Source organism: Jaculus jaculus, chromosome 3 (assembly GCF_020740685.1).
Source record: "Jaculus jaculus isolate mJacJac1 chromosome 3, mJacJac1.mat.Y.cur, whole genome shotgun sequence".
NCBI lineage: Eukaryota > Metazoa > Chordata > Mammalia > Rodentia > Dipodidae > Jaculus > Jaculus jaculus.
In genome coordinates, this window is record NC_059104.1 from 87,036,459 (window position 1) to 87,062,205 (window position 25,747).

At 38.8% G+C, this 25,747-nt stretch overlaps 1 protein-coding gene across 5 annotated transcripts in view; it reads left to right on the plus strand.

Moving 5' to 3' along the window:
• The window catches only part of LOC123459300 (probable ATP-dependent RNA helicase DDX10), a 59,709-nt gene extending 34,427 nt beyond the window's left edge, over positions 1-25,282 (plus strand). For all 5 annotated transcript variants that reach the window (XM_045145219.1, XR_006636204.1, XR_006636203.1 and 2 more), the window contains one exon: positions 24,833-25,282. In XM_045145219.1, coding sequence (XP_045001154.1) covers positions 24,833-25,013 — 181 coding nt within the window. In that variant the 3' untranslated portion in view covers positions 25,014-25,282. The remainder of the gene's footprint in view (positions 1-24,832) is intronic.
• Positions 25,283-25,747: the final 465 nt, after the last annotated feature.

A 25,747-nucleotide genomic window follows, 5' to 3' on the forward strand; every position in this document is an offset into this window, starting at 1 on the left:
AAGCTATACCTTTGTTCTTGGTTAGAGTTTATGCTACAACATCCCTGCTTGCTCTCCTAACTTGTTGAAGCTGGTTTAAACCAAAGCATTTCATCACTGACGTTAGTTGGATATGCTGTATTAATAAATTAGTAATGTGTTATCTATGCTGGTATGTCTGACAGGATTTATCAGAGCTCTTCCTGCTTCCTTAATTTTTGGAAAGCTAACCATTTTGCCACCTTATTGTTCATCTTCTTGGTTAACATCTAGACGTTTGTTGTTTTGACTACAGAAGGTAGTAGTATATGGTAGCCGTAGAAATGTCAGGTTCACAGTTTATAAACTTAATTTTAGTCCAGACCTGATCACTTACTGTCAGTATGGCCTTGGATCGTAAGAACTGAATTCTAATTTCCTTTTCTGTAAAATTGAAATAAAGGTCTGTCAAGTTATCTGACAATTGGGCCTCAGCATAGTTAATGTTTTTTGTAAGCTATATTGGTTATAGAGATGCCAAATTATTACTACAGGCTCTTGTCCTGTTTCTAGCTTAGTTCTTCTACGTTCTATAATCACATAGATGTCAAAATTACAAAATGAACACGAAGCTAATGCATATTTAACACATATTATTTCTTCTTTTATCTAAGAATTCATTCTTCTCAAATTTTATACTTAATTGAAGATTCCATTGAAGTTTAAGTAATGGAGATTTTAGTTTATTTATAACCCAAAAGTACTGTCAGCTTATAAAACTCATAACCCAAGAATAGATCACCATGGAAAAATATCCTGAATTCTGTATCATTCATTGAATTGCAGCAATATTATAGAGAAATCTTTTTTTCTCAATTTTATTAAACATTTTCTATCATTATAAAAAATATCCCGTGGTAATACCCCCCCAAGAAATCTTTTTAAAAATATTTTATTCATTTATTTGCAAGGAGAGAGAGATGGGGAAAGAGGAGAGAATGAACAAATGAGTGAATGAATGAATGGGTGTGCCAGGGTCTCTGTCCACTGCAAACGAGCTCTAGATGCATGCAACACTGTGTATCTGGCTTTTCATGGGTACTGGGGAATTGAACACCGGTTATTAGGTGTTGCTGGCAAGTGTCTTAACTGCTAAGCCATCTCTCCAGCCTTCCTTCTTTCTTTTCTTTTATTTTATTTTACTTGGTTTTTTGAGGTAGCATCACACCCTGGCACAGGCTGACCTTGAATTCACTATGTATTCTAGGGTTGCCCTCAAATTCATTGTGATTCTTCTACCTTTGCCTCCCCGACTGCTGGGATTAAAGGTGTGTGCCACCACACCTGACTGGGAAATTTTGAAATGGTTATTTCTTTAAAGCAATAGCCATTTCCCTGTTTGCATTTAGGGTTGCTAGACAAATAAACCAGAATTAAAGAGCAAATTCACAAATTTAGCACACAGAGCCAAGGATGGAAAAAGAGAATCATGAGGATGTTTCAAAGTATTTGTCCTTTAACGTTTGATTTGACTATCCACAGCTTATATATAAATGATTAGTCATTCTGATAGTTTGAGACATAATGAACTTTATATAGGATCAGGTATTGCAGAATAGACAAATAGATCTTAGATGTGTGCTAGTGTAGATGCATTGCTCAAAGAGCATTCTTGAGAACTGATTGTTTGCTTTATCTAACACTAAATGTATAGAACTGTTATAGGTAATTACGGTCTGTTGTAAAAATACAGATATAATATGGTGCTCACATTCTGCTCTGAGCAGATTATTGTGTATAAGTAGCCCATTAGTTCATGAGCCTGTCTCACTATGACAGACTCCTCCTTTGACTTAAAGCAGATTATCACTATACAACCCCATTCTTTGTGGTTGTCAGGAATTATTTTTAGGCTCACACTCTCAGATAGGCTTACATTTTAAAATACTGTTAGTTGGACTTCCGGTTAAGATGGCGGCATAGGTACCACACCAAAGCAGCCTAGGGGGGAAAAAGACCAAAATAACTCAGCAAAATACACACTTTTACTAAAAAGTGAGGTGTATAGGAAATTGAAGTGGCAGCAGAGAAGTAGAAGAGTTCCATAGCATCCAGAGCCTGCACAGGCAGGAAAAGCGGCTCCGGCAGCTCGGCCAACCGCCGCAGCTGCGGTGTACCAGAAAGCAGCCAGACTGGGCTTGAGCCACAGGAAAAGCCAGGTGCCGGAGCTTTCTCTCACACCGGCGCTCTCCGCAACTCGGGAAACGTGAGGGGAGAGCGGCAGCGAGCAACGGAGGAGCAGACCGTGAGGTAGAAGAACACTTGGAACAGCGAGAGAACCAGAGCAGCCGCAGCTCCCTCCCCTCACCCACCTCCTGAGCCCAGCTCCGGCGAACGGAGCAGCAGCCCGGGACCCGGCCACGCCAACTTGGGCTGACAGCGGGACCCAAGCAGGAGCAGAGTTCAGCAGCAACATCAGTGGCTCCAGCACCGGTAACAGCGGCCTCGGCAGCAGCAGCTTCAGGGGGAGCAGCGGCAGTGGACACAGCAGCAGCAGCTTCAGCAGCAGTGGTGGCTCCAGCAGTGGCAGCTACAGCAGCAGCAGAGGCAGCAGCAGCAGCTCAGTTTGCCCCACAGGAAAAGCAAGTGCCCAGCTCCAGAAATCAGAACAGCAGCCCGACGACCCAGGCAGCAACTTGACTGAGACCAAAATCATCCAAGGTAACTGGGATTGCACCAGGGAAGGGTCTCACTTGGTCACAAGCTGACTTGGAACCCTCAACAGACCAGAAATCTTAACCTCTTTGTTGATAGAGGATCTGGTCGGTATAATAACTACTCTTGCATACATACTCGGGGCTGTTTTTGATTGGATGTGTACAGTGTTTAGTTAAATTTTAGAATCTACCTGTATTTTATTCCACTCAGCCTGCTTGAATACTCCTATAGCAGGGAAACTCAACCCCTAAGAACATCTTTGTAGATACTCTTGAGAGTCTTAAGAGCCACACCTAACACCTTAAGGTCCTACCCTGAAAATATATTACACCAAATCAATTGATACAGCTAAGAATACACAGCTAGCTAGAAAATCCAAGCATTAACTTAATCCAAGATGCAAAACTATATTTATAATAACACAAGAAACACTAAAAAGCAAGACGATATAAATCCACCTAAAAGTATTAATGCATCAGAAATGTCCTCCAGTGAGAAAGAGTTAGAGGAAATGCCTGAGAAAGAGTTCAAAAGAATGATTATAAATATGTTCAAAGAGGTCAAAGAACACATCAAAACAATCAAAGGAATCACAGAGGGGCAGGACACCAATTTAATGACATAAAGAAGGCAATACAAGACATAAATAAGGAAATAGAAATAATAAAGAAAAACCAGTCAGAATTACTAGCAATGAAGAACACAGTTAATGAAATAAAAAACTCTGTAGAAAATCTCACCAGTAGGATGGATGAGGGAGAGGACAGAATATCTAAGCTAGAAAACCAGGTGGCTGACCTAATGCAGTCCAACAAAAAGAAAGACAAACTTATAGAAAAGTATGAGTGGGAATTTCAAGATATTCAGGACACTATGAAAAGATCCAATATAAGAATTCAGGGCTTAGTAGAAGGAGAAGAACTCCACTCCAGAGGCATAGTAGGCGTCTTCAACAAAATCATAGAAGAAAATTTCCCCCCAAATTGGGAAAGAGGTGCCAATGCAGATACAGGAAGCCTTTAGAACCCCAGCCAGACAAAACTGAGAAAGAACTTCTCCTTGCCATATTATAATCAAACTTCCAAACACACACACCAAAGAAAAAATATTGAAAGCAGTTAGAGAGAAAAATCAAGTTACATACAAAAGCAAGCCCATCAGGATTACAGCAGATTATTCAACACAAACTTTTAAAGCCAGAAGGGCTTGGAGTGATATATTCCAAGTTCTGAAAGATAACAACTGTCAACCAAGGTTACTTTATCCTGCAAAGTTATCCATTCAAATAGATGGAGAAATAAAGACATTCCATGACAAAAGCAGGTTAAAGGAGTATTTGAAGACAAAACCAGCTCTACAGAAAATACTTGATAGAATCCTCCATGCTGAACAAAAGGAAAAGCACACATATAAGGAACCTAGAAAAAACAAGCAATACTCAAATACTAGTTAACAGAAGACAGCGCAGGTAGAACCAGAAACACACACACACACACACACACAAAAATGGCAAACATAAATACACACCTTTCAATAATACTCTTTATATCAATGGCCTCAGTGCCCCAACGAAAAGACATAGGTTTGCAGACTGGGTTAAAAAGGAGGATCCTACAATTTGTTGTCTCCAAGAAACTCACCTTTCTACAAAGGATAGATATTATCTTAGGGTGAAAGGTTGGAAAACGGTGTTTCAAGCAAATGGGCCTAGAAAACAAGCAGGGGTTGCTATCCTAATATCAGACAGGGTAGACTTTAGTCCAACGTTAGTCAAGAAAGATAAGGAAGGTCACTTTATATTGATTTAGGGCACACTCCAACAGGAGGACATTACAATCCTAAACATATGCACCTAACATGGGGGCTCCCAAATTCGTCAAACAAACACTATTAGAACTAAGGTCACAGATAACACCAAACACAGTGGTGGTGGGTGACTTTAACACCCCACTCTCATCAATTGACAGGTCATCCCGGGAAAGAATAAACAGAGAGGCATCTGGACTAAATGAGGTCATAGAAGGAATGGACTTAACAGATATATACAGGACATTTCATCCAAAGGCTGCAGAATATACATTCTTTTCAGCAGCACATGGAACATTCTGTAAAATAGACCATATATTAGGGCACAAAGCAAATCTTAACAAATTCAGGAAAATTGAAATAATTCCTTGCATTCTATCTGACCACAATGGAATTAAACTACAAATCAGTACCAAGAAAGGCTATAGAGCATACATAAAATCATGGAAACTAAACAATACACTACTAAATGATGAATGGGTCAATGAAGAAATCAAAAAGGAAATCAAAAAATTTATAGAGTCAAATGATAATGAGAACACAACCTACCAAAATCTCTGGGACACAATGAAGGCAGTTCTAAGAGGTAAATTTATAGCCTTAAGTGCCTATATTAAGAAATTAGAAAGGTCGCAAGTAAACGACCTAATGCTTCACCTTAAAGCCTTGGAAAAAGAAGAACAAGGCAAACCAAAAATCAGTGACGGGAAGAAATAATAAAGATTAGGGCAGAAATTAATGAAATAGAAACAAAAAGAACAATCCAAAGAATTAATGAAACAAAGAGTTGGTTCTTTGAAAGGATAAACAAGATTGATAAACCCTTAGCAAATCTGACCAAAAGAAAGAGAGAAGAGACACAAATTAATAAAATCAGGGATGAACAAGGTAACATCACAACAGATTCCAGAGAAATTCCAAAAATCATAGTGACATAGTATAAAAGCATATACTCCACAAAGTATGAAAATCTGAAAGACATGGATGATTTCCTTGATCTATATGACCTACCTAAATTAAATCAAAATGAGATTAATCACTTTAATAGATCTGTAACAAACATGGAGATCCAAACAGCTATCAATAATCTCCCAACTAAAAAAAGCCCAGGCCTGGATGGATTCACTGCTGAATTTTACCAGACTTTTAAGGAGGACCTAACACCATTGCTTCTTAAGCTGTTCCAGGAAATGGAATTCTACCAAACTCCTTCTATGAGGCCAGCATCACCCTGATACCAAAACCAGGCAAAGATAGAACAAAAAAAGAAAATTACAGACCAATCTCCCTCATGAACATAAATGCAAAAATTCTCAACAAAATATGGGCAAACAGAATACAAGAGTATATCAAAAAGATCATTCACCCTGACCAAGTAGGCTTTATCCCAGAGATGCAGGGATGGTTCAACATACGCAAATCTATAAATGTAATACATTACATAAACGGGTTGAAGGACAAAAATCACATGATCATCTCATTAGACGCAGAGAAAGCATTTGACAAAATCCAACATCCCTTCATGATAAAAGTCCTACAGAGACTGGGAATAGAAGGAACATATCTCAATATAATAAAAGCTATTTATGACAAGCCTACAGCCAACATATTACTAAATGGGGAAAAACTAGAAGCTTTTCCACTAAAATCAGGAACAAGACAAGGGTGTCCACGGTCCCACTTTTATTTAATATAGTTTTGGAAGTCTTAGCCATAGCAATAAGGCAAGAGACACACATAAAAGGGATACAAATTGGAAAGGAAGAAACCAAGTTATCATTATTTGCAGATGACATGATTCTATACATAAAAGACCCTAAAGACTCTACTAGCAAGCTGTTAGAGCTGATCAAAACCTACAGCCATGTAGCAGGATACAAAATAAATGCACAGAAATCAGTAGCCTTCATATATGCTAACAACAAACACACAGAGGATGAAATCAGAGAATCACTCCCATTCACAATTTCATCAAAAAAAACATAAAGTACCTTGGAATAAACCTAACCGAGGAAGTAAAGAATCTCTATGATGAGAACTTTAAAACACTCAAGCGAGAAATTGCAGAAGACACTAGAAAGTGGAGAAACATCCCTTGTTCCTGGATTGGAAGAATCAATATTGTGAAAATGGCAATCTTACTTAAAGCAATCTACACATTTAATGCAGTCCCTATCAAAATTCCAAAGGCTTTCTTCATGGAAATAGAAAAAACAATCCAAACATTCATTTGGAATCACAAAAAACCTCGAATATCTAAAATAATACTGAGCAACAAAAAAGAGGCTGGCGGTATCACCATACCTGATTTTAAGCTATACTACAGAGCCATAGTAACAAAAAGAGCATGGTACTGGCACAAAAACAGACATGTAGATCAGTGGAACAGAATAGAGGACCCTGATGTAAGCCCAAGTAGCTATAGCCACCTGATATTCGATAAAAATGCCAAAAATACTCATTGGAGAAGAGACAGCCTCTTCAGCAAATGGTGTTTTGAAAACTGGATATATATCTGCAGAAGGATGAAAATAGGTTCTTCTCTCTCACCATGCACATAATTAAGTCAAAATGGATTAAAGACCTAACATCAGACCTGAAACTCTGAAACCTCTAGAGGAAAAGGTAGGGGAAACCCTTCAACATATTGGTCTTGGCAAAGACTTTCTGAATACAACCCCAATTGCTCAGGCAATAAAACCACAGATTAACCACTGGGACCTAATGATATTACAAAGATTTTGCACCGCAAAGGACACAGTGAAAAAAGAAAAGAGGCAACCTTCAGAATGGGAAAAAATCTTCGCCTGCTATATATGTGATAGAGGATTAATATCTAGGATATACAAAGAACTCAAAAAGTTAAATAATAAGGAATCAAGCCAATCAAAAAATGGGCTATGGAGCTAAATAGAGAGTTCTCAAAGGAAGAAATACGAATGGCATATAAGCATCTAAAAAAATGTTCTACGTCACTAGTCATCAGGGAAATGCAGATTAAAACTACATTGAGATTCCATCTCACTCCTGTCAGATTGGCCACCATCATGAAAACAAATGATCATAAATGTCGGCGGGGATGTGGAAGAAAAGGAACCCTTCTACACTGCTGGTGGGAATGCAATCTGGTCCAGCCATTGTGGAAAACAGTGTGGAGGTTCCTAAAACAGCTAGAGATTGATCTACCATATGACCCAGCTATAGCACTCCTAGGCATATATCCAAAGGACTCATCTCATTTCCTTAGAAGTACGTGCTCAACCATATTTATTGCTGCTCAGTTTATAATTGCTTGGAAATGGAACCAGCCTAGATGTCCTTCAACAGATGAGTGGATAATGAAGATGTGGCACATTTATACAATGGAGTTCTACTCAGCGGTAAAGAAAAATGAAGTTATGAAATTTGAAGAAAAATGGATGGACCTGGAAAGTATTATACTAAGTGAGGTAACCCAGGCCCAGAAAGCCAAGCGCCACATGTTCTCTCTCATATGTGGATCCTAGCTACAGATGGCTGGGCTTCTGCGTGAGAATGAAAATACTTAGTAGCAGAGGCCAGTAAGTTAAAAAGGAGACATAAACGGTAGAGAAAGGAAGGGAGGAGGATACTTAATAGGTTGATATTTTATATATGTAATTGCAATGATTGTAATGGGGAGGTAATATGATGGAGAATGGAATTTCAAATGGGAAAGTGTGGGGGTGGGGAGGGACGGAATTACCATGGGATATATTTTATAATCATGGAAAATGTTAATAAAAATTTAAAAAAAAAAAAAAGGCCAGGGGTGGAGAGATCGCTTAGAGGTTAAGTGCTTGCCTGTGAAGCCTAAGGACCCTGGTTCGAGGCTTGATTCCCCAGGACCCACATAAGCCAGATGCACAAGTTGGTGCATACATCTGGAGTTCCTTTGCAGTGGCTGGAGGCCCTGACATGCCCATATTCTCCCCCCCCCGTCTCTCTCTCTCTCTCTCTCTCTCTCTCTCTCTCTCTCTCTCTCTCTCTCTCCTACTTTCTCTGTCTCTTGTTAAGCATGTACATTCACAAAAATACTATTTTTCTTACACTTTTTATTTTAATATCTTGCTATTATATATCAATGAGTCTATTTAGATTATATATATGAATTAAATATGTAAATTATGTAAGCATACACTATATAAAACAAACATGAGTATATGTTTATAATAAAAAATCAAGAATTATGGAAATATAAATAAAATAAAATACTGTTAGTTGATATCTTCCTTCATTTTCATCTCATCAGGTCTCCTCTAGTTCCTATAGATGTTTCATTCTCTTGAATCTTTCAGAGGAACAGTGGAGATTATAAAGTCTGTCTGTTTGGTCGGTGTATATGTGTAAAACATCCTGAGGGATGTTCCTTTAATTATTGGTCCCCTCCAGTATAAGATATGGCCATGTGGATAGCTTAACCAATGCCCCAAAGAAATGTAAACTTCTCTCAGAAATGTTTCAATTATGAAATTTCTTACCTTCAGGCATAATTGTAAGTTACTCCTTGTCACAGTGCCTTAACTCTTGACCTAATATTTCATTTTATAGTTGGGAATCTCAGGGAGGCCCAATAATTGTCCACTAAAGCCCACTGATATATTAAACTGTCCACCTGTCACCCCCTGTTGGAGTAACTTTTACTCAGGGTTGTGCTACTAGTCACTTGGATTTGTTGAATAGTGAGTACAGAGCTAGAGCTCTCCAGAACACTTTGATGGAGAGTTCCAGGCAGAAGGAAGACCTTATTGTTTAGAAGTCTAATAACCTTGGGCCCATAGAATTTAATCTAAATATTCTCAGCACCTCTACAAAACCTTTTCCAAGCTGGCCTTTCACTTTCCTAGTTCTTCAACAATCATATTATATACAAGAGAGCTTTGATCTCAGTTCCCAAAGAGCGTATACTATGGAAGATAGACTATAAAAGGTCAACAGAAAGTAGAACAGAGTTAGTCATGGGCCTTGAAAGAAATAAATGCTGAAGGCAGAATTGAAAGTTCACTGGAGAGAAAGAAGTTAAAGAAGCCTCTGTGAGGTGAGGTGCAAAGAATAATTGAAATCCTAACATTTGAATTATGAATAATTTGGACAATTATTACAACTTAAATATGTAATCTAATAACATAACCATGATCTTATAATCATACGTATTCTTGCCATAGGAGATTCTCAGCTGCATTTCATTCAAGCATCCTTCCCCCCATGCATGTCTCCTGCCGGACTAACTTTGCTAAAGGTGATGGGTATCAGGTACAGCAGCCACTCCAGTCTATTGCAAAAGGATCAGGCCTACCTGAGGACCATAAATGAAGGCTGGAAAGAAATTCAGGTTATTTTTGTTGTTGTTTTTACTGTATAGCCTAGGCTGGCCTCTGAATTGTAGTCCAGCTAGGATTGTAGACATATGCCTCCACACTCAAGTAGTTTGTTTTAAAGTAGCATGTAGTTCTTGGAGGATAAGAAAAAAAAATCTAGTATATTTTTATGCCTGAATAATTGAAGTTTTAATATGTTGGATAATGTATTAACCTTTTTACACTATACAAAAATTTAATCAGTAGACTTTTTTAAAGCAGTTTAGTTTTCATAACAAAATTAAGTGAAAGTACAGAGAATTCCCATATTTTTTCTCATTGCTCCCATAATTTCCTGTTGCTATCTCTTGTATTACAGTTGCATTTTTGTTAGAATTGATAAACCAGTGTTAATCTTCACTAAAATTGATAGATTAAGGATCACTCTTGTATATCCTGTGGGTTTGGACAAATGTGTTGACAGTGTCACACACAGTAGTTCCACCACCTTAAAAATTCACTGTGCTTCACTGATTTTTCCTTCCTCTGAAACCTTGGCAGGCACTGTCTGTTGTTGATTTTGCTGGTTGGTTTGGTTTCCTATTGGATCTGTACTCTTGCCTGTTCTAGAATGTGATATATTTGGGATCCTAAGTATATAGTCTATTTGTGGTGGCTTCTTTCCCCTGCCTTCCAGGTTTCTCCATAGTTATTTCATAGCCTGGCAGTGCAGTTCTTTTTGTCACAGAGTATTATTCTGCTGTACATATCAGTTTGTTTAATTGTTCATCTATTGAGTGACATTTTGGTTGTTTCCAAGTTTTGGTAATTATAAGTAAAACTAACATAAATATTCAATGCAAGTTTTGTGTGGCAATATCCAATTCTTTTCCTTAAATATATTTATTGCCTTTTTTATTTTGAAGAGGGTTTTACTTAGTAGCACCAGGCTGGCCTTGAACTCATAGTGAACCTTCCATCTCAAACTCCCAAGTGCTGGGATTGTCATCATACCCAGATTTTACGGACTTTTTTACATACCAAACATATTCTAAATTCAGCTGAAATGATTCTAGCCAAAAGCAAAAACAGCAACAAAACACCTTAAACTTACTATGATACACAATTTTTTAAAAAATTATTTATTTGAGAGAGAGAGAGAAAATAAATGAATGAATATGAGCATACCATGGACTCTAGCCACTGCAAGTGAATTCCAGATGCATGTAGCACCTTGTGACTCTGGTTTTATCTGGTTACTAGGGAATTGAACCTGGGTCCTTATGCTTTGCAGGTAAGCACCTTAACCACAGAGCCATCTCTCCACCCCACATTTTGTTTTTTGACAGAGTTTCAATATGTAAGTAGGCTTTAAATTCACTGTGTAACCTAGGTTGGCTTTGAACTCACATCCCTGGCATCAGTCCTTCCACCTTAGTCTCCTGAGTGTTGGATGTGTACAATAGTATCTGTGGTTTTTTGTTGTTGTTGTTAAGTATTGAAAATAAACTATCACTCACACATTCTGACATAACAAGTTTTGCTTCCCCCATATACAAATCAAAAGGCCCTAATTTAGAGACTGGATCATCAACAGGAGCAAAGATTCTTATAGCACAAAGAATTAACATGTACTTAGCTACCTGGAATATGAAAGTAATTTTAATTTTCTAGAAAAATCCTCAAGATACATATATTAGCCAAAAGAATATTTGAAAATAAATCTCATAAATGGCTTTCCATACATACAGAGGTTTTGAAGAATATAAACAGGCCCTCATTCTGTGTTTTTCAGTATCTGTCCATACAAACATTTGTGCAGCATTGTCCTTAGTGGCTGCCTCACATCTCACTTTGGATTTTATACCTTACATAATAAATTAATCTTTTATGGTTGGATAGTTTCTACTTTCTGAAATTAAAAACAGCTTTCTCTCTAATCTCTATCTTAGGGAAGCTTCAAACATGTCCCTAATTACTCCTTAGGAAGTATTTTCCCAAAAGAAAATCTCTGGGCATGCCTATTTGTGAAAGGTGCTGCCAAACTGCATGCAGGTGAGAAAAACTACATTCATGTCAGCAGGTAGCAATACTGTGTGCAAAGTAACTAAGAATACATTGAAGCTGTGTGAACCCAGAGGGGAAGATTAGTTTGATTGCCTACCTTTTGAGGGAGATGAGTAGGTAGGAAGCCTTGAAGGGCAAGGCAAGACCCACTTGGAAAGAAGTGCCATATTTGTAACAGGGCACACTGGTGGGAATGGCAACATAAAAATGCAGACTCCAGCTTCTCCCTGTCTTTTGTTGCCCATGACTTCATATAGTTGGCATTCTTGCTGGGGAGATTAGAGAGCTACAATTACCTGACAAAATTAAAATATTAAAACCAGGAAGTCAAACCTATTAGAAATACCACCAGTTCAGTTTCTAAAAATGATTTTAGGTTTGGGGCTCAGATAATTTAGAAAACAAGAAAGTTATATTCTGTTTAAAAATTAGTTCTTGATAAATTAAGATTTTTTTTCCTTTTCCTTAATAATTAGCAGTGAATAATTGGTTCATATGCTCATCACTCATGTAAAAAGCTGGGGGTGATGGTGTATGCCTATAATCTCAGCACAGGAAGCAGACAGGAGGATCCATTGGGAGCTTGCTGGCCAGTTTGTCTAGCCCAGTCAGTGAGCTCCAAGTTCAGTGAGAGACACTCTCTCAAAAAATAAGGTGGATGGGCTGGAGAAATGGCTTAGCAGTTAAGGTGCTTGCCTGCAAAGCCTAAGAACCAGGGTTTGATTCCCCAGTACCCACATAAGCCATGTGCACAAGGTGGTGCATGCATCTGGAGTTCATTCGCAGTGGCTAGAGGCCCTGGCATGCCCATTCTCTCTTTTTCTCTATCTGCCTCTCTCTCTCTCAAATAAATAAACAAACAAATAGATAGATAGATAAACAAGGTGGAAAACAATTGAAGACACCCAATGTTGACTTATTCCCCACAGGCACATATATTCTCCACAGACATACACACATACATATCACTAATATACATATGCAAATAAATAGTAAAATTTCAACTGATCGCAAAGCTGCTGATTGAAAATATATGGGCTGCATTAATTGTTGGTCTTCCTTTTGCTTTTCTTTTTGGTTTTTTGAAGTAGGGTTTCACTCCAGCTCAGGCTGGTCTGGAATTCACTATGTAGTTTCAGGGTGGCCTCAAACTCACAGTGATCCTCCTACCTCTGCCTCCCAAGTGTTGAGATTAAAAGTATGTACCATCATGCCCAGCTCTGATCTTCCTTTTAAAAAAGAATACTTTGTTTTACATTCTTGAGAGAGAAAGAAAAAGAGGTGGGTGGTGGGTATAGAGAATGGGCACATTACAGCCTTCAGCTGCTGCAAAGGAATTCCAGATGCATGTGCCACCTTGTGCATCTGGCTTACATGGGTTCTGAGGAATCTAACATAGGTCCTTTGTCTTAGCAGGCCCTTAACCATTCAGCTGTCCTCCTTTTTTATCAGAACCATCTATTTCCTTCAGGGGATATACTGTGTAGCAGCATATTAACAAAGAAGATGCATTCTAGAGCCTGTTCCTTAGGCTCTTTTCTGATGAGACTTCTGAGATACATTTTATGTACAAACAGGGCAAAAATCAGTGTTATCTTCCACCCAGTAAATCGTAGCACTATAACTCAGTGGAATTGGCCATACTCATAAAAAGATTAGGACTAATTATGTTTTTTAAGCTCCAACAGTTAACTCCTCAGTGGCTGAATTCTTGTCACAGGGAAGTCTTTCATGCTCATCTCTCCAAGCTCCTTTGAGAATGCAGCAATCTCTGGCTTTGAATAACCTCAGCTAGTTTGCTTTTCTTTCACTGGTGAAAGAAAATGGCTAAGTCAAAGCTTTTGGATAAATAGGGGAATTATCTGCAGTTTTGCTTCCAGCTGGTCATAATTGGTATGCTGATTAGGCAATTCATTTTTATATCCTAACTATTTTTTAAATAGTAATGAGTCCATTCAAATGAGCAGTTTATTCTTTTAGAATATATCATACATGTTTCTCTGACTTTCATTGAGTATTATATAGTCAGTGTGAATTTTGTTTGAAAGGGAGTAGTTTTTAAGCAGAAAGTAAGCTTAGCATGTGTTAAACACTTATATTTCTCATTTAATTATCAGAATAATTCTGAAAAATTATATAAGCCCAGTGCCTAGGAAGAAAACTGAGGCTTATGATTCCCTGGCAGAGGAACCACCCCTTGCACATCAGCTAGAGCCCAGGTGAAACCAGAAAAGAATCAGCAAGATGAACAAGAGTGCTGCTTCCACAGTGAGCCTGACAACCTGGGACAGGGTGACAGAGACAGACACTGAGGATACTTAAAATGCACCAAAGCAGAAATCCCGAAGCTTCTGAGAACTCATCACTACAGTAGACTTAAAGCACACCCAGCAAGGCTCAGGGAATTTGGTAGAAGAGGAGCTACAAAAACATACGTACTAGGGCTGGAGAGATGGTTCAGGAGTTAGAGTGCTTGCCTGTAAACCCTAATGACCCATGTTCAATTACCTAGGACCTACATAAAGCCAGATGCACAAAGTGGCACTTGCATTTGGAGTCCATTTGCAGGGGCTAGAGGCCCTAACACACCCATTCTCTCTCTGTGTCTGTCTGTCTTCTATCTCTGCTTACAAATAAATAATAAATAAAAATACTAAAAAATACATGTACTGTTAATATGTTTATAACATGAATAAATTGTATGGCATGTATACAACATGTAACATGACATGACATTTATAAGTATTTATAAGTATGAATTTCAGAATATTTAAATATATAATTATTTATTTATTCAAACACTTATTATTTAAGTGGTGAGAACTCTGAAAATCCATCTAACTTTTTCAAATGTACAGTACATAATTGTTTTGTGTAGTCACCATAATATGCTGTAGTATTTCAGAGCTTCTTGCTGTTAGCAAGTATTACTTAGTGTCCATTGATCTAACTTTGCCATCTATTTCCCTCCCCAATATCTGTAGCCTCTGGTAACCACCATTCTACTCTGAACTTAAATGAAATAGACTATTTTACATTCCACATAATGTTAAACTGTATAGTACTTTTGTTTCTGTGCTTAACTTATTTCACTAAACACAGTGATTTAAAATTCCATACATGTTATTACAAATGACAGAATTTTATTATTTTTGTGCATTTTTTAATTTAATTTATTAGTTTTCTTTTCAGCAAAAACAGGTAGTTTGGTACCATTGTTTAGGCTCATCCATGATCTACCCCCTCCCAATGGACCCTCCTTGTTGATGTAAATGGGTTGTGCATTCTGGAGTTAGCCCACAGATATTGGTATGATAAATGTCTCTGCATATCATAACCCAACATGTGACTCTGACATTCTTTCTGCCCCCTCTTCCACAAAATTTCCCTGAGCCATGTTCGGTTCATTTTTGGTCTGCTTCAGTGCTGAGGTATTGGGGGCCTCTGAGGCTCTGGCTCTCTGATTTGGTAGGAGTTGATTTTTCTCTGTGTTGGTCTCCTTCCCCTTTGTGCTGGTATCCGGTTCATCAGGAAAACAGCACCCTTGCTTGTTTTGCCAGTTTTCTTTAGTTTCAGTCAGGCCCCTTTTGAGGTTTGTTGGGGCAGCTCTCTCCTTAGGATCTGCATCTATCTGAAAAAGAGAAGCATATTCTCCAACGGAGAGTAAGTTAGCACCCAGAAAATTGAGATAACACTTTTTTGATAGAGAATTTAATAGGTGTAGGCCCTCTTGTACCCCATGATTGATGGTAGCTTGATATTGGAGAGAGTGGCCTTATGTTTGGATATGGTTCTGACTTGTTTCCCAGTTCCAGCTATGTGTCTCGTACCACTGAGGGGATCAGTTAGCCAAATCAAGAGCAGTTGGTTCCCCACCATGGCTGTGTGCCACTATTGCACTTGTGTGGGCATCACACCAGGTTATTTGTTGCTAATTAGGTTAGACCATGAGTTGCGTGGACAGATATTGGTCATTTCCCCCAGTCGGCCATGTAGCACCTTCTGGCACTAGACACGCTGACTGGGGCTTGCCATCCAGCCATGCCGTTCCATTTTACGTGTCAGCTGTGTATGGAGTCTTCAGCAATAGGGTCTTACCACTGACCTATGGTGGGTCATCAAGTACTCTGCCAGAAGTCTGTCATTGTTTTAGGAAAACTTGTAGGTTTCCCTGATCAAAAGATCATTGTGGATGATAGCCCGATGCTGGTAGTGGGGGTTACAGGTCAGTGTCCACTAAGAAAATGAGGAAAAACATAACTAATATACGAGAGTTAGAGGGGGAGAGGGGTAGAGGAAGGGAGGGAAGATGTAGAAGATTTAGGTTAGTCTTGATCCTACCCTCTCCAGTGTCTTGTGGTTCAGGTGTTTCCTGTAAGGGTCTTGTGAAGGTTTAGCCATTTGGTCTACCTTTTAGGAAGTAGAAATTTATGGTACCATTGCCGTTTGGGTCCAGATTAGTGTTTCCCATACCCTCGATGCCCTCCCCTGCCTCCCCATCATTCCTAGTGTCTACTCCATGAGGTGCTTGCTGAGTATGTAAGGTATCTTGGGTGGATTCAGGTTAGGTGTTGTAGATGAGTGAGACTATATGTTGACTTTTTTTCTGTGATTGGGTAAGTTCACTGAGAATGATCTGTTCCAGGTTCAACCATTTTTCCTCAAATTTCTTTGTGTCATTTTTTCTTACTGCTGTATAGAATTCCACTGTGTAGATATACCGCATCTTAGTTATCCATGCTTCTAGTGATGGACATCTGGATTGATTCCAGCTTTTAGCTATTACAAATTGAGCCACTATAAACATAGTTGAGAAAATCTCTCTAGCCTGTGGTTTGAAGGTTTTAGGGTAGATGCCCAGTAAGGGTATAACTGGGTCTGTTGGTATTTCTATAGTCAGCTTTTTCAGGAGTCTCCATATTGCTTTCCAAAGAGGTTGTACCATCCTTCATTCCCACCAACAGTGAATGAATATTCCTTCTTCTCTACATCCTCGCCAGCATTATTTTCATTTGATTTTTTGATGTTGGCTAACCTTATTGTGGGAAGGTGGAATCCCATAGTTGTTTTAATTTGCATTTCTCTCATGATTAGGGATGATGAACATTTTCTTAAGTGTGTGTTAGCCATTTGTATCTCTTCCTCTGTGAACTGCCTGTTCAAGTCAGTGCCCCATTTTTCTTCTTAGTGTTTAGAATTTTGAGTTCTTTGTAGATTCTAGAGATTAGGCCTCTATCAGTTGGATAACCCGCACGTATTTTCTCCCATTCTGTGGGTATTCTATTGTCTTTGCTTATTATATGCTTCTCTGTAAAGAAACTCTTCAGCTTCATATGATCCCATTGGTTGAGTGACTGTTTAAGCCACTAGGGTTTTGTTCAGAAAGTCTTTTTCCATTCGTATATCATGGAAAGTACTTCCTAAATTTTCTTCCAGTAGTATTTGAGTTTCTGGTCTTATGTTGAGGCCTTTGATCCATTTGGATTTGAGTGTAGGGCATGGTGAAATGGGTGGATGAAGTTTCAGTTTCCTGCATGTGGTTATGCAGTTTGTCCAGCACCATTTGTTGAAGATGCTATCCTTTTTCCAGCCTATATTGTTCGGGCCTTTGTCGAATATCAAGTAGCTATAGTTGCTTGACCCTAAATCTGGGTCCTCAAGTCTATTCCATTGGTCTATACTCCTGTTTTTATGCCAGTACCATGCTGTTTTTATTACTATGGCTTTGTAGTATAGCTTTAGATCAGGTATGATGATGCCACCAGAGGTATTTCTTTTGCTGAGGATATGTTTGGATATGCGAGGCCTTCTGTTTTTCCATATGAAATTTGAGATCATTTTTTCTCTCTCTGTGAAGAACACTGTAGGGATTTTAATTGGAATTGCATTAAATCTATATATTGCCTTTGGTAGGGTTGCCATCTTCACAATGTTAATTCTGCCTATCCAGGAGCATGGGAGGTGTTTCCATCTTCTCAAGTCCTCCTCAATTTCTTTTTTGAGAGTTTTTATATTTTCGTTGTACAGATCTTTTACTTCCTTGGTTAACATTATTCCAAGGTATTTTTGTTGTTGTTGTTGCTACTGAAAATGGGACTATGTCCCTTATTTCTTTTTCTGTATCTTTATCATTTGCATACAGAAATGCTACTGATTTTTGTGCATTGATTTTGTATCCTGCTACTTTGCTGTAGGAATTAATCACCTTCAGGAATTTTGGGGTGGAGTTTCTCATGTCTCTTACATATACAATCATGTCATCAGCTAATAGAGCTACCTTAACTTCTTACTTTCCAAATTGTATCCCTTTTATTTCCTTCTCCTGCCTTATTGCTTGAGCTAGGTCTTCCAGAACTATATTGAAAAGCAGAGGTGAGAAAGGACATCCCTGTCTTGTTCCTGATCTTAATGGGAATTCCTCTAGTCTCTATCCATTAAGCATTATTTGGGCCTTTGGAGCTTTGTATATTGCCTTTATTATGTTAAGATGTGAACCGGCCATGCCGATTCTCTCCAATGTTTTGATCATGAAGTGTTGTATCTTGTCAAAGGCCTTTTCTGCATCTATCGAAATGATCATGTGGTTTTTATGTTTAAGCTTGTTTATGTGGTGTATTACATTGACAGATTTTCATATGTTGAACCACCCTTGTGTTCCTGGATAAATCCCACTTGGTCAAGGTGGATAATGCTTTTGATGTGTTGTTCGATTCGGTTTGCGAGTATTTTGTTCAGGATCTTTGCATCTATGTTCATTAGGGAAATCGGCCGGTAGTTTTCTTTTCTTGTGGCATCTCTGCCTAGTTTTGGGATTAGGGTGATACTAGCTTCATAGAAGGAGTTGGGTAGCTTTCCCTGTTCTTCAATTGTGTGGCACAGTTTTAGGAATATTGGTTTGAGTTCTTCCATAAAGGGTTGATAAAATTCGGATGGGAATCCATCTGGTCCTGGACTCTTCTTTTGGGGGAAGTTTTTTATTATTTTTTCAATCTCCATGAGTGTGATGGGTTCATTGAGGTGGTTAATATGCTCTGAGTTTAGCTTTGCTAGATGATATGCGTCCAGGAATTTATCCATCTCCTCCACATTTTCTAGTTTTGTGGAGTAGAGGTTTTTGAAATAAGTCCTGATGATTCTCCCAATTTCACTCATGTCTGTTGCAATCTCTCCTTTTTCTTTTGAATTTCGTTAATTTGGAACCTATCCTTTTTTAGCTTGATCAAATTGGCCAGAGGTTTGTCAATCTTGTTTATTTTTTCAAAGAACCACCTCTTTGTTTTGTCAATTGCCTTAATTGTTTCTTTGATTTCCAATTCATTAATTTCTGCTCTGATTTTAATTATTTCTTTCCTTCTGGAGCTCTTTGGGTTGGATTTTTCTTGTTTTTCCAGTGGCTTTAGGTGGATGGTTAGGCTATTGATTTGGGATCTTTCTGTCTTTTTATGAAAGCATTGATTGCTATGAATTTTCCCCTGAGGACTGCCTTCATTGTGTCCCCTAAGTTTTGGTATGATGTGTTCTCATTTTCATTCAATTCCAGGAATTTTGCAATTTCATTTTTTATTTCATCCACTATCCATTTATTGTTTAAGAGTGTGCTATTCAGTTTCCAGTTGTCGTTGGGATTCTTGGTGGGTTTTTTGTTGTTGATTTCTAGGAATATAGCATTATGATCTGATATCATGGAGGAAATTATGTCAATTTTCCTAAATATGTGGAGGCAGTCTTTTTGACCCAGTATTTGGTCTATTTTAGAGAATGTTCCATGGGCTGCTGGGAAGAATGTGTAGTCTGTGGATTTAGGATGGAAAGTTCTGTAGATGTCTGTTAGGCCTAAGTGTTGTATGGTTTTGTTGAGCTCTCTTACTTCCCTGTTGAGTTTCTGTTTGGATGATCTGTCTATTACTGATAATGGTGTGTTGAAGTCCCCAGCTATGATGTTGTTGGTGGTTATTTCTGTTTTATTGTCAAGTAGGTTTTGTTTTATGAACTGTGGTACCCCTGTGTTTGGTGCATACAGATTTATGATTATAATATCCTCTTGATGGATTGATCCCTTGATAAGTGGGAAGTAGCCTTCTTTGTCTTTTTTGACTATTTTTGGTTTGAAGTCAATTTTATCCAATATTAATGTAGCTACACCTCCTTGTTTCTTATTCCCATTTGCATGGAATATTGTTTTCTACCCTTTCACCCTGAGGAGGTTTCTGTCTTTAGTGGTAATTGGGTTTCTTGAAGGCAGCAGATTGAGGGGTCTAATTTTTTGTTCCACCCTGTTAGCTTGTGTCTCTTGATAGGTGAATTAAGGCCATTAATATTTAGGGTAATGACTGTGAGATTTGATTTGATCCCTGCCATGTTGTGGTGGTAGAGGTGTTTGGTGTTTTCATGGAATTTGAAAAATTTTGTGTCTACTCTGGGTTTGGTTGTTGTGATCTGCTTCTTGTAGGCATTTGGGTTTGGTTCTTTGTTTCTTCTCTGTGGAGAATTTCCTGGAATACTTTGTGTAGGTTTGGTTTTGTGTTCATATAATTGTAAAGCTGAGTTTTGTCATGGAAAGTTTTCCTTTCACCATCTACTATGAGGGAGACATTTGCCAGGTAGAGTATTTTGGGTTTGAAGCCATAGTTTCTTGGAGTTTGGAGAGTTTCATTCCAGGTCCTTCTAGCTTTCAGGGTTTCCATTGAGAAGTCTGAAGTAATTCTGATGGGGTTTCCTTTGAAAGTGGTGTGCTGTTTTTCCCTAGCTGCTTTTAGGATTTTCTCTTTGGTGTCAATGTTTAGAGTCTTAATGATAATATGTCTTGGATAGTTTCTCCTTTTGTCCAGTCTGTTTGGAGTTCTGTTAGCTTCTTGTATCATGATGGTCCTTTCTTTTCAGAGGCTGGGGAAGTTTTCTTCAATTATTTTGTTAAATAAGTTCTCCATGCCTTTGGTCTGAAATTCTTCTCCTTCTGGTATTCCAATGATTCTGATATTCGGACGTTTAAGTGTATCCCACAATTCCCTCATGTTCTGTTCACAGGAACTTTTGAACTTACTGAAATTTTTGATCCCTTGAACTGTTTCTTAGATCCTGTCTTCCAGATCAGAGTTTCTATCCTTCACTTCGCTGACTTTTCTTGAGAGCCTCTATAGAGTTTTGGACTTGTTCAATTAAGTTTGCATTTTCTACTACTTTCATCACTCTGTCCAGCTCCCTTTTACCTCATTTTCTGATTTTCTTGATGATTCTTGGAAGTCATCCTTGCGTTTTTTATGTTTTCATTTAGTGTGGCCAGCTGATTTTTAAGGTCCTCTTTTTTTTTTGCTCTCCCTCAACTCTCTTAGCTCTCTTTGCATTTCTTCTAATGCCTTATCATATTGCTCTAGCTTAGTGATGGTAGCATCCACACAATTATTGGTCCTTTGTTGCTTTCCTGCAAGTTCTAGCAGTAGGTTGGTCAGGGTTGCATTGCTCATAGCTTCCACTTGATGTTCTGATCCTAAAATCTCTTCTATGTTTTGGTTAGATGTAATCCTTGTTGGACTGGGTGATCTATCTGGATTTTCTTGCATTTTATTTTTCATGTTATTTCTTTTGCACTGTGGTCTACCCATGACAGTGTATGGGTAGGTAGGTGGGTGGACCAGCCTGGGCTCTAGCTCAATGGGAATCCAAGGCAGCCTGTGGCAGTTGCCAAGCAGCTTGGGTTTTTGCTCTCTCTTGCCAAAGCCGTCTATCTACTGCCTGCAGGGGCACCAAAGTTGCCTGAATTCTCACCCAGTAATGCACCAAAGCTGCCTGCCTTCCAGCTTTGAAGGGGACTGAGGTAGCATGCCCTGAAGCTGCCCATACTCTGGCTGGGAACACTGGGACATGCAAACATTCTGTGCTCTCCCGTCACATGGGAGTGGGGGATGGGCAGCGATGGACAGGTAGGGGATGGCACCTGAGCTGGTGCTAGTGACTCAATGTGGGCTTGTGTGGCCCTTGCTGTGGGACTGGGCCCACTGCACGTGCAATTGTAGTACAGAGGCAGCTGCTGTGGGCATGGGATCAGGGCAGAGCCGAGGCTGGCCAGTGGTCGTGCTATCAGAACACAGCAGTGGGGGTTCTGGCAGCTGCCTGATCACAGTAGAGGTGGTCCCTTCGGGTGTGCAAACCAAGTACAGTGCGGCAGCCCGGTGCACGCAATCAGAGCACAACAGTGGAGGTCCCCGCAGGTGTGGAGATTCCCATGGGTGTGTGAAGGGAGCACAACAGTAGAGGTCCCCACAGGTGTGCGATCAGAGCACAGCGCAGCAGGCTGGTGCGTGCATGATCAGAGCACAGCCGCTTGGGGCGTGGGGCGTGGCGGTTGTATGGGGGGGGGGTAGACTACCCACCCGATGGGATCCATGACTCCCTGATTTTCCCCACTCTGTGCCCTCCTACTGGAAAGAAGACCCTGATAACCCTTAATTTCTTGCCTTTCTTTCCCCAGTATTTGCAGCATAACTAGGAGGTCGCCATCTTGGCTGGAAGTCTGCATTTATATATATATTTTTTAATTTTTTTAAAAATTATTTATTTATTTGAGAGGGACAGACACAGAGAGAAAGACAGATAGAGAGAGAGAGAGAGAGAGAATGGGTGCGCCAGGGCCTCCAGCCTCTGCAAATGAACTCTAGACGCATACGCCCCCTTGTGCATCTGGCTAACGTTTTACCTGGGGAACCGAGCCTTGAACCGGGGTCCTTAGGCTTCACAGGCAAGCGCTTAACCGCTAAGCCATCTCTCCAGCCCTGCATTTATAGTTTTTAATACATCATACAACATACAACAAATAGGTTGTTTCTATATCTTGTTTATAATAGATAGTATAGCAGTGAAATGGGAATGAGGATGTGTGTTTGATACACTGTTTATGGTATATACCTAGCATTCAGATAGATCAGTTTACAATAATTTTTAATTTTTTAGGAAACTCCATACTGTTTTCCATAGTGGCTGAATTAGTTTACATTCCTGCTGGTAGTGTGCAACGATTCCTTCTTTCTGTCTTTACCAATGCCACTATCTGCAGTCCTTTTGGTATTAACCACTTTGACTAGAAAGAGATCTCTCCTTGTGGTTTTGATTATGCATTTCCCTGCTGATTATTGATGTTGAGCATTTTTACTGACCTCCTGGCCATTTGCATGTCTTCTTTTGAAAGATGCCTATCACCCAGTTTTTAGTGGAACTTTTTTTTTTCTCTTCTTCTGTTCTGTTCTAGAAGGAGTTGCCTACCCCAACACCATGATTGCTTGTTTACTATAGCTTTGTACTATGATGTAGAAATCAGGTAGCATAATTCCTGTGTACTTTTTGCTCAAAATGGCTTTGCTACGTGATTTCTTATTTTTTTTAATTATTTTTATTTATTTGAGAGAGCAGGAGAGAATGCACACGCCAGGTCCTCCTGCCACTGCAAACAAATTCCACACTCACTTGCCACTTTGTGTATCTGGCTTATGTGGATCCTGGGGAATCAAACCTCTGTCCTTTGGCTTTGCAGGCAAGTGCCTTAACTGCTAAGCCATCCCTCCAGCCCCATGTTTTTTTAATTATCATTTTTTTCTTTTTTTGTTGTTGTGGTGGTGGTTCCATGGAAATTTTAGAATTGTTCTTTCCAGTTTTGTGAAAAATGACAATAGTACTTTCATTTATATTTTTTCTGGGAGTTTCTTTGGCTTAGTGTGAGCATTTCATTGTAATTCTTCTAATCCACAAACATGGGATTTCTTTCTTCTTTGTTTTCTCTTTAATTTCTTTTTTTCTCCCATTTTTGGAAGTATATTCTCACTGTAGCCCAGACTGAGCTGGAATTCATTATATAGTCTCCAAGAGGCTTCAAACTCACAGTGAACCTCCTACCTCTGCCTCCCAAGTGTTGGGATTAAAAGTGTGCACCATCATCCATGTTCAGTTTCTTTAACTTCTTTCCTAAGTGTTTTATGATCTTCACTGTAGAACTGTCACCTTGACTAAATTTATTCCTAGTTATTTTATTTTTTATCACTATTATAAATGAGATCGCTTTCTTGATTTCTATTTCAGATAACTTGCTGGTATATAGTGTAATAGTAACTTTTGTATATTGCTCTTGTATCCTGCAACTTCACTGAGTTAATTAATTGGTTATACTATTTTGTTGGCATTTGATGATTTTCTATAAAAAAGATCATGCAAACTGACAGCTCATATTTTCCAGGTTGGATACTGTTTTATTTCTTTCTCTTGCCTAATTTCTCTGAATGAGACCTGCACACTGTGTTGAATGAAAGTGGTAAAGGGGAGTCAGGTGTGGTGATGCGCACCTTTCATCCCAGCACTTGGGATTTCCATGAGTTTAAGGCCACCCTAAGACTACATAGGGAATTCCAGGTTAGCCTAAGTGAGACCCTACCTCAAAAAAACAAAAATAAAAACTGGTGCAGGGATTAGCACACTTGTCTTATTCTAGATCTTACAAAGATCTAAGCTTTTTTTCCTCATTCACTGCATCATTAGCTGTTGGCTTATTATAAATGTTCTTTATTACATTGAGATATATCCCTTTTATGCTTTCATTGTTCAGTATTTTTATCATAAAGAGATGTAGAATTTTGCTAAATGCTTTTCCTACATCTATTGAGATGACTATGTAGTTTTTCCTCTTCATTCTATTGCTGTCATGTATCCCTTTAATTTATTTGTGTAGATTGAACATTGGATTCATCTCACTTCATCATGGGACATAGTACTCTGAACATGCCTGTTGTATGATAGGCTATCTGTCCCCTTGCACTAATGGGAAGGTGTTTACACACAACATAAACATCCTGACAATGTGATTTCTTTCCTTCAGTAATATCTATTCATCAATTATGCATTCTGGATTATTTTGTACCATTTAAGATGTTTGATTTCATACTAACAAGTGAATTGTTTGTAAAGTAAATCATTGGATTTGTTCCCACCAGTGATACCAAGAAGCAAGAAATGAGGAAAAGGAGCAACAGTGAATTGGAAGATGTGGGACCAACAAGCCATCATGGGAAGAAGGCCAAGTGGGAAGCCTTAGAGCCTTTGGATACAGGCCTGTCTTTAGTAGCGGGAAGAACTGGTATTACAGCAGTCAAGCTAACTACTTCCTGTGTCTGAGTCTTCCTTGATACCACTGGACATATGTGGGCAAGAAGTTGAACATTATTAGCTTTGGGTATGTGGGTTCCATATGTCCTATTCCCAAAGGACACCTCTCCAAAGAGAAATGATCACATCACTGAACTCTATTCACAGGCTTTGTTTTGTATGTGTCTTTCATATCTCCAAAGAAATACTGTAATGGACCTACTATAATGGATCAGCCCTGAAAAAAGAATAAGTATTTTTAAATTGAGATAATAAGTAAACAAACATATTTCCTATAATATAAAGTGCTACTGATTTTACTGTGTCTAGTGAAATGAAGGTACACTGCAGGAGAGGGTCCTACACTTCAACTGCATGGCCAGTCTGTGATACATTGTTCTCTCTGGAGGAAGGAGACAGAGTTCGTGGACATGAAAACTAGTTGAAATGACTATAGTTAGGGAAGGAAAGGGTAAATAGGTTGGAATAGAATCTAAGGTTTAATAACCTGAGAAAATTTTGAAATTAGAGGTTCTAATATAAGAGTCTCTTGGCCTCGAATACTTTCCAAAGATCTTGAAACTACAAGACTACAAGAGTGCATAAACTGATTTTATCTTTCCCATTTTAGTTGGTTTTTTTGAGACAGGTAATTAAGGCCATTTAGTTCCTGGATGTAATTGAATAAATATATTCCTTTTGATTAATAAACTACCTTGAGTTATATTCCGCCCCAGGACTGAATGGACCCTAACTATGCCATG